Here is a 17,900-nt window from a genome sequence, read left to right on the forward strand (position 1 = left end):
GAAAGGGATCTTGGAGTTATAGTGGATAGTTCTCTGAAGACAACCATGCAGTGTGCAGCGGCAGTTAGTAAGGCAAATAGGATGTTAGGAATTATTAAAAAAGGGATCAATAATAAGACAAAAGATATCATACTTCCCCTATATAAAACTATGGTACACCCACATCTTGAGTACTGCGTGCAGATGTGGTCTCCTCACCTCAAAAAAGATATATTGGCATTAGAAAAGGTTCAGAAAAGGGCGACTAAGATGATTAGGGGCTTGGAACGGGTCCCATATGGGGAGAGGCTAGAGAGAGTGGGACTTTTCAGTTTGGAAAAGAGGCGATTGAGGGGCGATATGATAGAGGTATATAAAATCATGAATGGTGTGGAGAAAGTGAATATAGAAAAATTATTTACCTTTTCCCATACTACAAGAACTAGGGGACACCAAATGAAATTGATGGGTAGTAGGTTCAAAACTAATAAAAGGAAATTTTTCTTCACACAGCGCACAGTCAACCTGTGGAACTCCCTGCCCGAGGAGGCTGTGAAGGCCAGGACTCTATTAGGGTTTAAAAAAGAGCTTGATAAATTTTTGCAGGTTAGGTCCATAAATGGCTATTAGCCAGGGATAAAGTATGGTGCCCTAGCCTTCAGTACAAGGGCAGGAGATGGATGGCAGGACATAAATCACTTGATCATTGTCTTCTGTTCTCCTTCTCTGGGGCACCTGGCATTGGCCACCGTCGGCAGATGGGATGCTGGGCTGGATGGACCTTTGGTCTGACCCAGTATGGCCGTTCTTATGTTCTTATGAAATAACGCCCGTCACGGCTACACATGTTGGGCACTAGCTCGAAGTTGAAATCGACGTCAGGCGGCGAGACGTCAAAGTCACTAACCCCATGAGGGGATGGGAACAGTGCCCTACTTCGAAGTTGAACGTCAAAGTAGGGCACGTGTGGACGATCCACGTCCCGCAACATCGAAATGGCGGGGTCCACCATGGCGGCCATCAGCTGAGGGGTTGAGAGACGCTCTCTCTCCAGCCCCTGCGGGGCTCTATGGTCACCGTGGGCAGCAGCCCTTAGCCCAGTGCTTCTGGCTGCTGCTGCTGCAGCTGGGGATCCATGCTGCATGCACAGGGTCTGCAACCAGTTGTCAGCTGTATGGATCTTATGTTGTTTAGTGCATCTGTGTCGGGGGGGGGTCCTTTAAGGGAGCGGCTTGCTGTTGAGTCTGCCCTGTGACCCTGTCTGCAGCTGTTCCTGGCACCGTTATTTCGATGTGTGCTACTTTGGCGTGTAGACGTTCCCTCGCAGGGCCTATTTCGATGTGGTGCTGCCCAACATCGAAGTTGAACGTTGACGTTGCCAGCCCTGGAGCATGTGTAGACGTTATTCATCGAAATAGCTTATTTCGATGTCGCTACATCGAAATAAGCTATTTTGATGTAGTGTGCACGTGTAGATGTAGCCTGAATGAGCCAGGTATTAAGTGTCTGAATTGGTTTCTCTCCAGAGTGTTTGTTCCACAGGGACAAGTCTTTCAATATCCCCTATCAGCTGTGTAAGTATCTTTCCCAATCACCATACTTTAGCATGGGTGAGGAGAGTGTTTCCAGACAATGCTTCTGGAGTCAGCAGGAATCCCCTGCCACTTAACGTACTGTGAAAAAATGCACAGGAGACCTCCATTCACCAAAGGAGCTGAGACATGGCTCGCTCAAAGATTGATGCCCCGGTACCAGTCACAAGTAAACAAGCAGGAAAGCAAGGCAGAACATCCTCCAAGAAGAGAAACTCCCCACTACTAATCTTTTCTCACCCAGGGTCATCCACTCCAGCTGTGGTGCCTAGGCTGTTGAAACCAACTCCCTTTACCAGGCTGACTCCTTTCATGCAACAACGCCTGCACTATGACAATCTGATGCTGACACTGCAGTGGTATACGCAGCAGCATGAGACCTACTCTGCTTCTGACAGAGCCTTTCCAGGTCCCTCTCAGTTTCTTCTTACTGAACATTTTTGATATAGAAGGGAAGAAAGGCAGGTCACGGAACAAACACGTGTAATACATCTTGAAGAACAACAATTATTGAATAGGTTAGTAATTGGTTTTTTTGTTCAAGTGACTGCAGAGGTCCATTCTATTCCAGCTGACTAACGAACAGTTTGGTCCAGAGGTGGATTTCAGAGTCTACCTGAAAAATGGAAAAAGTACTTGTCCAAAGTTGGCATGATTTCTGGAATGCAGAGATGCAATATTGTGTGTAGTAAAGGCATGTACTGATGACCAAACTGCTGCTCTACAAATGTCACAATTACTGGAGCCAAAAAAGCTGAAGAAGCTGTTTGAGATCTCACAGAATATGTTGGCAGTGTAATAGCACAGATATGTGTAAAACAAAATCCAAGATGAAATCCTCTGCATGAAGACTGGAAGCCATTTCATTATGTCCACAACAAACATAAGCAGCTGTGAAGACAATCTAAAAGTCTAGTCCTGTCCAAGTAAAAAAGGAAGCACCCTTCTTACATCCTGACCATTGAACCTCTTTTCATCCTTATGGCTACATCTACACAAGAGGCTTTTCACGGTAAAACTGGGCTTTTGGCAGGAAAAGCTGTGGAGCATCTATGTGCAAAATGCGCTTTGACGACAGTTTGTCGACAGAACCCGGCACATCCGCTGGCAGCATTATACCTCTCCCCGTTCAGGTATAACACCACTTTCGACGGTGTTCTGTCAACAAAACAGCCATGTAAACACTCCAGGGCCCTTCTGTTGAGAGAAAGAGCTTCTGGTTCATTGGGCAGCCCTGTTTGCAGAGCTTCCGGTCAGCTGTTCTGTCAAGAGAGGGCCAGGCAATCAGGCTGCTCTCTGTCAAGAGAGTAGATTACTCTTTCAATCTGTTTTTATGTGTAGACACAATCTGTCAACAGAAATTTTGCCGGGAAGTCCTTTCTGGCAGTGACTTCTGTTGACAGAGGCTTCTCGTGTAGACTCAAGCCTTTGAGAATAGGGCTTAGGAAAGAACATTAGGAAATAGATGGTTTGATTGAGGTGGAATTCCAGTACTACTTTAATCAAGAATTTCAATGTGGACATTAGGATATCTTCTGCTTATAAAGAAAAGTAAAACTTGCCAATGCTAGTAACTCTGCCCATCTTCATGCAGAGGTAATAATTACCAAATATGTTGTTTTCATAAATGCAGTAAAGAGTAGGTAGCCGTTGACTCAAAGGGGAGAGCCATGAACATTGTTAACGTCAGACTTAAGTCCCAGGAAAGAATGGGATCAGTCAAGTAGCACTTTAAAGAATAGTACTAGCACTTTAAAGACCTAATACATTATTTTGCTAGTCTTTAAAGTGCTACTTCACTGCTTTTTGTTTCAACAAGTTAAGTATCTGACATGTGGCTTCCTAATATTCAGAAGAATGTTTTGCATATTCCCTGAACAGTCCCCCTCTTAAGGTGTTGACCATGGACCATCCAAGTTGTAAGATAAGGTTGGGTTGGGACCAGTGCCTTTTTTGTAAGAAAGAGCTGGTATTCAGCTGGGTCCTCACACCTTACCTTCAGTCAATGTCATAGCTGGAGCTGCTGAGGTGCTGCTACTGAGAACCAGCACATACTGGCACAAAAAAAGCACTGGTTGGGACACAGCATATGACTGTAGTCCTGGGAGCTCAGGTTAAGATCCATGGATAGTTTGAAAGTCCTGGTAGACTCAGCAGACTGGACAAACAATGCTAGCAAGGCCAGAGCTGTAAAGATCATGCCTCCGTGAACATGCACAGTATCTTGCTTGAGCACATACAATACTTTGGGAAGAAGTTAGAAGGGAACTAACTCTGCAAGAAACGTAAGAAAAATGACCTACATTAACCTAACACTATTGAATGCCACTAATTTAATTATTCACAGAAAAAAATAATCCCTGCAGAGGAAAAAATATGCAGTAGCAAGCCAATACACTTGACCACTGATTATGGGTGGCAAGAATGAAGTGCAGCTTCCACAGCTCCATACTTTACACCGAGGTGGGCAAACGTTTTGGCCTGAGGGCCACATTGGTATGGAAATTCTACAGGGAGCTAGGTAAGGATGGCTAGGGAAACAGTGCTGCCCCAAAGAGCCAGGTAGGGCCCAGCCCCCACCCCTTATCCAATCCTCCTGCTCCTGATTGCCCCTCAGGAACAACCACCCCTTCTAACTCCCCCCCAGTCCTCATCTCTTGACCACTCACTCCCCTCCCGCTATCCACCTCTGCCACTCCTTGCCCACGCTTCCCAGAGCACCTGGTGTAATGGGGCTGCAGCTGTGCCCCTGGCTGGAGTTGCAGGCGTGTCACCCACATGATCGGGGCTGGCATCAAAGCGATCGTGCTGCCCAAGCTCTGGGAGCTAAGTCTGAGGGGGAGAAGAGGCCAAAAGGGAGAAGCCAGAGGCTAGCTGCCTCTGCTTGCCACTTGGTTGTGGAGTTGGGATATCCCCACCGGCATGGGTGTCCCAGCCTGCTTCCCAGCAGGTGCGTGAAGGTCTCACAAGCCAGATGTGGCCCACAGGCCAGAGTTTGCCCCCCTTTGCTTTATACCACCAACCAGAAGCACAAGATAGCTGAGAGTGCACACACCGCACTAATGGGTATTATTAAGGGAAAAACCTCCAGCTCTGGCGCACTGAGCACACATACACCCAAAGTGGAAGAGACAAGTTAAACCACTTGAAGAACATGGATTCAATTTTCAACTCTATTACAGATTTCCTATATAACTTTGTGCAGGTCAGTTGATCTATCTAGTGCCGTGGCTTCTGTCTGTAAAAAAAATAAATAAAAGAATGGGATAAGACTTCCCTACTTCACAAGGCATTTAGATACTACAGTAAGAAGGATCATATGAGCGCTTGGACAGATAGGCATAATATACAGAGTAACTGAACATATTGATCTCCTGGTTCAGCACTGTTCCTTAGTTTCACAGAATTTGCTTTTAAAACAGAAGCAATCAGCTGTCTAATTTCAAAAGCACCACATTCCAATGCTGTATGGAATAGCACTTCAATAGAAAGAACACTGTTAGCAGTACAGTGTTGGGTACAATTACAGAAAGCCACCACCAAAGATCTTTCTGTAAAGGAAAGAAAATAAAATCTCTGTGTAAGTGAGTGTAAACTTTGGTTCACGTAGACACCAACGATAAATTATATTCATTTGAAACACACAAACTCTGCAAACTAAATCTGAAGTTTCCACAATTAATACCACATTTAAGGTTAATGAAACTGTTTATAGTATGAATAGCCTATGTTTATCACAAGAACAAAAACATATAAATCATGTCTTCAGTATTGCATTCTTCCCACATTGAACATTCTGTGCTGCTAGTGTCAGAGAAACGCCAAAATGAATTACAGTTCTTCAACAGGCACAGATTCAGTTTTTATCATTTTGCGACATATTTAGGTTTCCCTGTAATGCAGAATACTTAATGCTGGCACAAACGTTACAAATATGACAACTCAGCCGCCCTTGTAAACTCACAGTAGTGTCTCCCTACAAAACAGAACATAATTCAAGATTCAACATAGTGAAACTACTACATGAGCTACAGAAAGGCTGTCTCTCCTGCATATGTAACACATTAACCTACTGCTAACACACATAATCAAGATGGACTCCAGTGACTGATTCCAGCAAAAATAGAAGCCAATACAATTGAAATAACTGAAGAACTCCTTTAACTCCACACTTAGAGGTTTGTGCTTTTTGATTCCCAAATTCCTAGAGTTCAATCTCCAGTGAAGACCATAGGATCTGTAACTAATTATGGCTAATGCCTGTCACATATACAAAGGATGAGGTATTCAATGGCGAGTACATGTCAATTATTCTTCATTCAGCATCCACTTTGAATGGAAGTGAATATCATATCCATTTTTGCAGAGAACAATACTGCATGCAAAAAATAGATCACTTTAATAGGATTGACTGCAATGATCTTCAAAAGCCTACTTGACACAGTGCATATTCAAAACTGATAAAACAAAAGTACTTCTACACAACCATTTAACTGCGGAACTCGCTGCCACATCATGTCACTGAGGCCAATGAAAAAAAAATCACAGGGAATGGATGCTTATATGTGTAACAATAGATTCCAGAGTTATAGTTAATGCTAAAACAATTAAAATACTTTGGGGGGGTGGGGAAGAGATGAAAACCTCCTGCTTCAGGGTTTATGCCAATCTCTGATTACATAAAAGGTATGATGAAGCTTGGTGGGTAGGAGAAGACTATCTCACACCTATTTAAGCATTCCCTGAGCTTTCCTGTTAAGCATATGGTGTTGGCTAAGGTCAGAGACACGGGATGAACCAGTGGTCTGTTCCACAATGGCACTTTCTACACAGTTTACCAGTAATCTGAGAAGTGTTTTAGGAAGCTCCATCTCCATATTTTACCGAACAAAGCCTTTTTTCTGATTACTTTTTTCAAACTTAGTCAAATTAGCTCATTCTTACAGTGAATCATTTACACTGAAAATGTAAATTATTCTCCAGCCCATACTTGCTATACTATAGGTACACAAAGGGCTAAAAGGCAAATTCAGTGGTTACACTTTATGACACACAAAAATATAACCTCAAAAGCAATCCTCTCTCATGATCCAATTTTTAACCACGTGGTAAGATTAAAGGAAAAAGCTGAGTACAGATGAAATTTGATTAAATTTGGTAGGCCTGGAAGTGTCAGGACACAGCAGATGCTCATGTATAGGAAACCACAAAAGGAAGAGAAGCAGATCAGCTTATTTTTCATTGGAATTTACAGTTTTCTGATTCCACGCAGCATGTAGGCTGGAAAGAAAAATCATAGAAAAGCTGAGGTCAGAATCAAAGCCAGTTCAGACACTCCCAAATTTTACATTTGAGTTAAGAGAAAGGGATGGATGGAAGAATACAGAGGTTCTAGACAAACAGTACATACTGTCACTTGCTCAGATGTTGACACTTGTAATTTGTGGAAAATCCATTTTGTATTAATAGAGAAGGCATAAGACTTCACTCTTTGGCTTGTATTTTGATCCAAAAATGAGCTGGTTTTGAGATTTCATTTAGTCTTTAAAGTAGATGAAATTAGCACCTTTTATTTAGCCCCTTTCTAAAATGCTACATACTAAGAGAAAGAAATACACCTGTAAGAAATTGAAGACATCCTAGCTGTACACTAGCTTTATTGGCATCAGTCCCATTCCAATCATGAGGGAACTATGTATCCTGTAGCTGTGGAATGTGCCCCCAAATCCAGCCCTAAATGTAAAACTGTGATCAAGAACATGGGCTTTCTTTTTAAAACAAATTATATGTCTAACCTTTTGGAGTATGTCTTCAATGAACAGTTAACCTGGATTACCACTAAGATCCTATCAAATTCGCAGGCATAAAAAATGCATCACTGACGGTAAAATCGATATTCCCTGTGCAATGTGGTGTTTTATATTCTTTCGTCTTATAGCAGTGTTCCCTCTAATTTTTAACTTCCGTGTGCAGAATAAGTTTTGTTATGTGCGCCAAGACATGTTCAAATGTGCACCACCAATCAAAATGCATGCTGCCAGCTGGGGACAGCTGTAGGTCCTCTCCTAATCAGCTGGGCAGCAACTGAATCACTATTGGGCAGACACTCAATTGCTCAGCTTACAGAAAACACCACTTATAGGCAGTGTTTCCCAAAATGAAGGTCCCAACCCAAAAGGGAATTGCAATGCCATTGTGCATGGGGTGGGGAGGCGTAGGGAGGGGGTGTCCATGGTATTGCCACCTTGACTTCTGTGCTACTTTCAGAGCCAGATGGCTGGCTAGCAGTAGCCTCTCTGCAGCTGCCCAGTTCTGAAGTAAGGGTGATAACACCACAACCCTGCTGCAATAGTCTTGCAACCCATTTTGGGTCAGGATCCCCAGCCTGAAAAACACTGACTGAAGGGCTTCCCAAGTTTATATGCTACTGTTTTAAAATACATATTTGTGTTTTGTCACAATACTCTGAAAATTAAGATTTAAATATCTGAAACCATGAAATTCAAGATTTTTAAAATGCTACAACCATGAATTTTATGGAAATGGCCTGCAAACTGAAAATGATCATGGTCATTGGCACCCAGGTCCAAGCACTCACATTAGCTTATCCCAGAGGCAAATGCTGCCACAGCAAAGCTATATTTACATTAGTATGTCCCCCCTGCATTGTTTCTGTACTTGCCCAAGTGTTTCTGGGGCATATTCCATAGTTTTGTCCACACAGATTCTTTCCCAGCCAAATGTCAGGCAATTTGTAAACTTTTGAGGGAAATAGTGAGACAGGTATTGGAGAACCTTCAGCACTTAAGGTATTTTTGTCTAGATCCTCACTGCAAAGTGCACATCTATGCTAATGTGTCGTTACAGTGTATTTTAAAATAAACGGTTATCTAACCAACAGAAAAAAGCAGCAATTTTGGAGTCAAGCATCACAAAACAGAACAAAACTACTATGCAGCAGCCAATGTGGTCTTCCAGGTAAACAATTAATAACCTTTCCAGACTCAAAACAAAATCTAAATCCATTTTATAAACACCAAGATTAAAAATAAACCAGGCCTAGTGTTTGACTTGTTTTAAATCAAATATAGATAGAATGGTGTGGGAGCTACCAACCAGTTAAAAGTCAGTAAAGCACCTACAAAGTCCAAGTTTCGGAATATTTTTAGCTAATTTCACTAGTGTTCAGGGGCTATGAAAGTACATGGAGAGAGAAAAGAGCAAGAGCCATGTTTCACCTCTCCTTGCCCTGATGTCCTCCTCCCAGCTTTTGAAGGGTATCATTTGAACCTGATGGCTAGCTCTACCACTGGGAACTCTTCCATTCCCTCTATTGCACATGTAGCTCAAGAGGGAGAGGAACGCTTCACAATTTGAACCCTTTGTTATATTCTAATTCCCACAGGCTGTGTCCACGCTAGCAGGTTTTGTCAACAGAAGGGGCCTTCTGTTGACGTAACTCAGGGAGCATCCACACACAGTGTTCTGTCGACAGTCTCGACAGAACTCTGCATTTGTCTCGAAAGTTTTATCCCTCAAAAATTTGAGGAATAATGCTTCTGTCAACCGAGTTCTGCAGTGTAGACACTGTTGACAGAAAGGGCTTCCAGCTCACCAGGCAGCCCTGTTTGCAGTGCTTCCAGTCAGCCATTCTGTCAACTCAGGGCAGGACAGTCTGGTTGCTCTGTTGACAGAGCGGATTGCTATGTCCATCTGCTTTTGTGCATAGATGCACTCTTGTCCACAGAGTTTCTGTCAACATAATTCTGATGACAGACATTACTGTTGACAGACTCTTCTAGTGTAGACGGAGCCATAGAGGGAAGGATTAGGAAGTGCAACACATCATGGACAGAACAGCTTGCCATCAAAAAGGCACCCACATATGGTTCAAAAGTGGACCTAAACAAAGTTCCATTTGGAGACTGGAAGCCTGATACCTTAAATTCTTTTATACGTAGAATTCTATTATCCAGAACTCTTAAAAAGCCAGCATTTTAACCATAAGTAAATTATATTTACCTTTTCCATAAGTAGAGTATGGTGAGAGTATATATAAATACCACAAATACAAGTTTAGAGTGTATAATGCTACTATGGTTAGTACAATAAAGTATTCTGAATACATTTTTGTTTGTTTCTTAGTATCTAATCTTGGTTTTCTTTAGTGTTATGCACTGTTAGGCAGACCTTGCTATTACCCAGAATATTTGAATATCCAGCAACCTCCTGGTCCTGCGACTGCCAGATATGAAAGAGTTTACTGTGACTTGGTTAGAGCTTACAGTGTGCATGAGGTTTGTTAAGGTACTGCGAGTGCAGGTTAAGACTGACAGGTGGACTTGCTCATGTCATCATAAAAAAAGAGGGAAATAATATTTGAGGAGAAAGTTAAGACAAACATTTTAATGAGAAATAGAGGTACAAAATTTCTGCATGAATAACAAGCTATATGAAATAAGTGACTGTTTTCTCTTAAATAAACATTTGAATGTATGATTATGATACAAGTCAACATAAAGTTAATTTAAAGTTAATGTTGACTATTATACCAGAAGATCTCAAACTAGCATCCCCCATATCTTTCAAAAATAAAAAAAACTGCTCAACAAATTATGACTTCCTTTGGAAATCATGGTTATTTTATGTAAACAAGACAAAGAACAATCTGTGATCACATCTGTAGATTATTCCCTAACAATCCAGAGGGAGTTAATACTTCTAATATTAAAACAAGACCAAATTTACCACAGCTAGGAAAGTTAAGTAAATTGCATCTAACTCTCCAGTGATAAATTAGAATAGAAACAGCAATGTGCTAAGTGGAACATGCCTTGCTAACCTTCAGGAACAATTGACTTGGATAGAAAAATATTGATCCACTGCAAAGCAATCAGATCTGGCTTGCCCCAGGAAACCCTGCTCTCTGGTGTTGGCAGTAAAAAGCAAAGGGGCCTGATTTAAGTAGTAAAATGCAACATAGAATGACAACTACATTTGTCTTTAATATTTTGGAAGCACTGATTTAGAAGAGATAGTTCATCTTCCTAGTGTATGGCATGCTGTCGTCTCAATAATCATAATAATAATAATAATAATAATAATAATAATAATTATTATTATTATTATTAGAGTTAGCACGGTTCTTATATTTATGAAATGTTGCTTACCCCATTAGAAGCAAGTACATCTTCTGTCTCATCATCTTTGCCGTTGACCTGAATTTCAAATGGATTTCCTCCTTTACAATACTGTTCAAACAAAGTTATGGTGGTTGAGATTGCCGAAGCAGGCTGCTTACTAGGTGACACAGATGGGGAACGTGACTGCTCCATGAATTTAAACTCCTATTAATAAAAATACAGAATGATTTTATGCCAAATAATGTAGTTTAAAAATGATTCATTGCTTATTGTCAATTACCACTCTGTAACAAGAATTTACTTCTTATTTAAATATAGCTTTTAGACTGATTAAAATTAACCTTAAAGTTTGAACATGGTTTGTCTTTCTAATTTTAGTAAATGTATCTGGCTTCATGGTGCAATTCACCTTTTTTTTTTTTTTTTATTATGGAAGCATTCATTTTCTAAAAATAAGCAGAAAAGCTAATACCAGATGTTAAAGTATTTCAACAAGAGGTAGAACAGGACCTGACTACTAAACTATAAAATACAGCTTCAAAAATGTAAAGAACATACTTCTCAACATGATAAAGTGATATTATCAGACTAAACAGTATTTTAAAGATAATTCTCTTTACCATTGTTACAAAGCTTTATTAGCTTAGTAATATTGAACAAATTCTTAAAATATCTCTGAATCCAGCACACTCAAATTTTGACTTTGTAACACTGTACCATAATATGGGTTTTCAAGAGACTGGGAGGATGCTCAGTTGGCTTGAAACTCAGACAACTTACTTAATGGCCAAAGTATTTATTTCTGAAAACCCTGGCCTTTTTTTATTTTTAGTTGAAAACCATTTCTTTTTCACTATTAATCTTTATTTGAATAGTCAATGTACATACTCATAATTTAGATGTAGAGCAAAATGTTCTGGGCTAATAGGATTTGAAATTTAATAATTTCTACAAAATTAGATGAAAGGTTTCTGGGATTTACTGCTACTTGAGTTCCTGTGTGAGCACATGCAGTTATACAATCACATTTTTCTATTAAAATGCTTTTTGTTCCCTTTGTGTTCTGTGAAAGATCTTTATTCTCGCTGGCTGCACGAATGTATCTACTCAGCTTCCCCGTACAAAGTAGAAAACAGTCTTCCACACAACCACGCCCCAACCATGTTCATCCTTAGCAACCTAAATATTACTTGTAGCAATGGCTCCAGTCATGTGGCTGTCGGGCAGACCCTAATAGGTAGATATTAAAAACGCACATAAAACAGAAATGTTAATGTTTACCAACCTCATCTTAGTCAGAGGCCCAGATGCACGGAAGCACTAAAGTAAATACTTCACTTGCTGTCAGTGAAATTTTACCATGTGTATTAATGTTTTGTTGAATCAGGGACACCGGGCCTATTTTGAATAAAAATGGGTGCAAAAAGATAACTTCAGTGGGAGTGCCTAAATGTTAACAGCTTTGGAGCAATGAGCCATTTTATTCAATTAGGTACCAATTTTTTAACATCTTGGCCTCTGCTGATTTATTCAGAGTTGGTTACCTAACATTTTATGATACAAGAACATTTGTTATTTTTCCTTGACCATTCTTCTGGTATTTTAATCACATAAAAAAAGTGTTATTTTATAATTGGAGATACACAACTCCTAGAATTGGAAGGGACCTCTGGAGGTCATCTAGTCTAGCCCAGTCCCCTGCCCTCTTGGCAGGACCAAGCACCACCCCGATACCTATTTACCCCAATGTCTAAATGGCCTCCTTGAGGATTGAACTCACAACCCTTGGTTTAGCAGGCCAATATTCAAACCGCTGAGCTATCCCTCCCCCCAAATGCAACTGTGATAGTTCGTTTCACAAACCTAACATAGGCATGTTCCCATTTAGGTTCACTTAAGTCTGAGGTTTAGAATAGCATACAAAAGTCCTTAAATAAAAGAATAACTCTGATTTTATTATAGTGTTACAAAAAACCTCTCAGTGCAAACAGCTGTTCTACACATATAAAACAAACATTTCAGAAGGACCTTTTGAATATAAAGTAGAAGTACTTACATGAAGCTGTAAAATACTAAAGCTTGACTTAACGGGACAAAGCTCCCAGGTCTCATTCTCCAAGAACATTCGTAATTCTTCAAGGCGAGTTCTGAAACACAAAACTGCATTGTCAACAAAAAAACAAAACAAAACAAAACAAAACACAAAGCAACAGCACAGCTGATCTGTTTTAACATTACAATGAAAAAGTACTTCAACTGAAGAAAAAACAATAACACTTTAAAATACAGACCCAGATATGAATACCAATGTTGTATCTGAGTAGAGTTCCAAAGGAAGCCACGCTCCTTTTTAAGGCTTTGGTTTGAAGGACTTGCAAATAAGACACTTGTTGCTTATATGCCCTTGACCCAAGTGCTTAAGCTTATTTTTAATGAGGATCACCAATGGGTATGGGCCATTTGCAACAGCCACAGGCTTAAAACCCCAGAACTGGTGCATGCCCGGTAACCAGGCTGAGTTCTGTTTGGAACAAACAAAGACTTTAAACTACTGCTAAGGGTAACGGACTGCTTTTTTGTTTTGATAGTATATAGGCTAGCACAGCTCTCTCTCTGTTGCTAAGGGTAACTAATTTAGCTACTGACAATGTACAACTAAATCACAGGTTCTATAAAGTTTTTTAAAATGAAGAACAAATAACTCTAGCTGAAGCCACGGACTTTCCAGCACCATCGCTGGCAGCAAAAAGGAACTGAGCATGGGGGAAGCTGGCAGTACCCCTTTCACCATGCCACATGGGTGCCATTCCAGAGTATGCCAGAGCCAATCCCCTGTAGATAACGCTTCCAGCACTGGTGCATGTGGTGAGCACAAACACCTAATATGGAATGGATGCGAGCAAGCCCTCAAAGAACAACTTTACTTATTACTCTAATAAAACTTGTAGTACAGTTAATTTGTGATTATGTCTGTGGTTACTATCCTTTGATTTTGTTTGTTCCCGGAGTCTCCTAATTGAGAAAAGCACGGGAGGTGACTTTCACTGTGTGTCTGCACAGGCTGATGAACCCATTATAGCTAATTCAATACTAAAAGGCTACAGATGCATGAGGTTGATCCAGTCTGTGCCACTTGCATTCTTCTGATGTAACTGAATGAGTCTCCATTGGTGCAGAAAGAAAGTGTGATGTATTTAAAACATTTTGAGATACTTATTCTCTCATTTTATAAAATAAACACAAAATTACATACTTTATGAGGTGCTACAGAAAAGAATAAGAATACACGGTCACAAAATTTGCAAAGCAATTAATTTTAAGGCCTCTATTATTAATATATGAAACATTCATGCTTGTACAGTAGCATCATGGATTTTATTTGGAGGTGGCATAATCTAGTACCTTTAGCAATGCCAATTCAAAATGCAGCAACATTTATCCACTAGAGATAACATGAACCTACATCTGAACTTGTCAAATATTTCATTTAATGAAAAGCACTGACAGAAAAAGCCACAATGTGAAAAACTGAAAACCAACATTATACAGAATCATGTTTTTCAGACAAAATATTTAAAGGCAATTCATTAATCACCAAAATTACATTTCTTTACATGATAACAGAGAGGTAGCTGTGTTAGTGTGTACTCAAACAAAACAAAGTAGCAGAAACGTAGCACTATAAAGACTAACAAAATGATTTATTTGGCGATGAGCTTTCGTGGAACAGACCCACTTCATTAGATTATGTGGGTCTGTCCCATGAAAGCTCATCACCTTATAAATCATTTCTTTATATATTTCAACTTTGTTTTGAATAGGGTGATAAGTTCATTAATGAAGGACACTATTATGGCAATGTAAACCAAACTTCAGATCACCATACTTCCTTCACTAAATTTCACTTAGTTTTTATTAACATATAGCCTTTTATTTAGCCACAAGCAGAAACACCTTTAACGTTTTCTCTCAGCTACATACCCAGGAACTTTTAATAAATGGAAGCTGCGAAGTAAATCACTAAGGAGACATCATATCGTTCTTTAAAAGTTGCATTATCCTGTGTTGTTCAGAATGTAACAGTAGGTAAATTACGCACTGCATTCCTAATTAGGCTGTAAAACATTCATCACATCATTCATTATCAAACTAATTATTGACACAAATGAATGATTTTGGCTCAGTGAGATCACCAACATGTGATTAACTATGATTGCCATTAGCTCTGTCTACTTAAACACATTTTGTTTAATCGGAAATAGAACTGGAACCTAATTTTCCAAGGCAACAAATACACTGAACTCCCACTAACTTCTACAGAACTCAGCAGTAACTCACTGACATAATGAACTTCAGTAGTTGCTCTCGACTTTCAATAGCGTATACAAGCTAAGAATCTGACTCAAAAGCAGGGTTTTAAGCAAATCTAGCTTTATTCTTTGAATATCTCTGTCATTCCAGTTCAAATAATCCTATACCTGCAAAAAAAATGAATGAATCTTCAGCTGCACCATTGACTGGTATCCTTCACAATTAAAAAACCCATTTTTGTGTTTTACATACCAGAAAACTTATCCCAACAAAACGTTTTGCATGAGCAATAAGATCTCAAGTTACATGGCCAATTCTTTTATCCGGTTCTCTGAACTACGTATTTGTCAACAAATACAGAGAAAATAGTCTTAAAACCAGCTAAATTTCTCAAGCAGCACTTTTCTTACTTTGCTTACCTGTAAATTTAGATCATCAATTGATGGAACTTTTTTTTTTTCCCAGTTTGCTTGTATGGTGGAGTCAGCGTTTACTGACATTTACTGATAATAATCTAATCCTCCCAAGCCTACATAAATATAACACACCAGTATGCCACGTATGTCAAACTGCACAATTAATGGCCTGATGAATCATGCTCCTTGAGCAGTACCACTCTTTGTAGCTTTTCCATACTAATGCATCTTTAAAAGGTCTAGCTTTTTTTCAATTAAATATACAAGGAAAGCAAAAAACACACTTGCTTGGATTGAACAACCAAAACACTTGAAGTTTTAAATAAACCATGCTAAATCGGGTGCTTAGAACTTATATAGTGGTACTTATCTTCAAAGAGCTTTCCAAAATTGTCTAATTATTCTTCATAATACAACAGGTAGGTAAACATGATTAAAAGCCATCCTCTGGCTCAGTAAGATTTGAAAGAAAAAAAAAAAGCATTTAGAAATATACATTTATCACAGCCTTGAACAGGCATCACAAAAATACCTACTTTCCAAATCAGTAGACAATCGTTCATGATTTGCTAAAGCAACAGAATAAGCAAAGGACAAGTTCTGGGCATATACTCTTGGCTCTGTTTTTCCCCTTATAGTTTAATCAAGCAGAACAGAGGGTTCAAAGTTTGCAATTTCATAAGCCACTATTAAAAACTGACCCTTGCGTAGATTCAATATTTTTATGGACAAATTTCATTTAAAGGTGTCTTTATGTCTATTTAAATTAAGCCAGTGAAGAACCACCCAGGTAAGAGAGTGGAGGATTTATTAAAATTGGTAGGACTTTTGCATAGACAAAACCTTAAGAAAGGCATCTTAAAATGGCAAAGTAGAGATGCAAGTTTCAGAAGAGCTTCAAAATGGAGGTTTCATGAGGGTTTGAAGTGCCAAAGTGAGATTCCAAGGCAGAAGAGGAGACTCAGGTTGAAGCTTAAGGCTGGCTATCGCTTTGGAGAAATGGGAGCTATGGTGACTATACAGTCATAGAAACTGGTATCCTGGAAAGTGGATTTCAGGGTGAGAAAGAGGCTGTAACAGATAATTGGAAGTGAAATCTTAATTAAAAATGCTGAGAAGATATTCTAGAGCTGACTTTTAGGAGCCTGAAGAGGACCCAAACCACATTCTGGGTAACAGAGTTAAGATACTTTCCCATGCATTCCTCTAGATATTTTAAGATTTTATGGATTTTAGCAAAATATCAATTAATCCTCAGAACATCCATATGAAGATAAAGTCGTTTATTCAGCCTCCAGGAAGAAAATTTCAGAATGACGGGGTTAGGGAGTAGCATGTGCAGTAAAACTGTATTAACAAGGGGGGCTGGAATGAAGAAGTCTTGGGAACCAAGAGCTTCTGGCAAGAAATCTCTGTGGCATATTCCCCTGCTCATATCTTCCTGGCTACCTAAGCAATAAAAGACAAGTGCCAGACCACTGGAATGAAAGAAGTCTCTAGCTTCCAAACCTGAACACTGGGGAAATCAAAGCAAAATTATGGCAGTTTAATGTTGAAATGAAAAGCCAGCAAGTGTTGAAGCTGACCCATATGGTTCCATAAAAGCAGGTCAGGTCTGCATGTAATGGAGCCAAGGGATACTGGAATGAAATGCAGTTACAGATGTCAAAAGAGAGAAGGCAGAGAATGGAATCCAGAAGTACACATCTATAGGATTACAAAATTCCTGACAGAAATAAATCGAATAATTATACATTTCAAAAACGTTATCAGAGATGTAGAGAGGCATGCGCGAATGCACTCTCTTGTTAACAAATGGAAGAGAAATCAAAATAGAATAGGAAGTGGTGGTATAAAGAGCCTGCAGCCCCACAACAGGAAGGGTCAAAATAAGAATTCTTACGGAGCAGCTTTTAGAGAAAGCCAGAGGGGCTACTGATAATCTAGGTACTACAGGTTCTCTACATTTCTCCAACCAGCTTGTTGCACAAGTCTCCTGAGTGACTTTAGTATGAGTGAGAGGTACTCTCCGCAGCAATAGCTGAGTGCTCAGGCCCTTCATCCTTACACACTAGACAGAAACACACCCAATCAGTTCTCCTCCATGCAGTCAGGCCAATTATTGCTTCTGGATACCCAGGTTAAAACAAGAAGAATAAGAGTAATAAAATAATCTAAACAATCTGCCCCACCTTTAGTAGCCTTACCTGTGATAATTCTTGAAATAATTAACACTTTGTTTTCTAATAGACTCTTGCAAAACTTCTGACTTACTGCCACAAAATTCTTCGCCAACTTGCATGAGCCTATGATAACAAAAGACATTTGAAAAGAGTTTCCATTCAATTATTTTAAACAATACTGACTATTTTAACAATTTAACTATTACTTGAATGTTGCTGTTTCAGGTGGAGTCCCCTATCACACCTACAAGCACACATAAAATACTCATTCATGAC

At 39.5% G+C, this 17,900-nt stretch overlaps 1 protein-coding gene across 3 annotated transcripts in view; it reads right to left on the reverse strand.

The window, feature by feature from the left end:
• The window catches only part of VPS50 (VPS50 subunit of EARP/GARPII complex), a 184,277-nt gene that overhangs the window by 70,439 nt on the left and 95,938 nt on the right, over positions 1-17,900 (reverse strand). For all 3 annotated transcript variants that reach the window (XM_074984736.1, XM_074984735.1, XM_074984734.1), the window contains exons 16-18: positions 17,649-17,747; positions 12,771-12,861; positions 10,742-10,918 (exon numbers count right to left, since the gene is read on the reverse strand). In XM_074984736.1, the coding sequence (XP_074840837.1) occupies positions 10,742-10,918; positions 12,771-12,861; positions 17,649-17,747 (367 nt within the window). The remainder of the gene's footprint in view (positions 1-10,741; positions 10,919-12,770; positions 12,862-17,648; positions 17,748-17,900) is intronic.

This window comes from Carettochelys insculpta, chromosome 2, assembly GCF_033958435.1.
Source record: "Carettochelys insculpta isolate YL-2023 chromosome 2, ASM3395843v1, whole genome shotgun sequence".
NCBI lineage: Eukaryota > Metazoa > Chordata > Testudines > Carettochelyidae > Carettochelys > Carettochelys insculpta.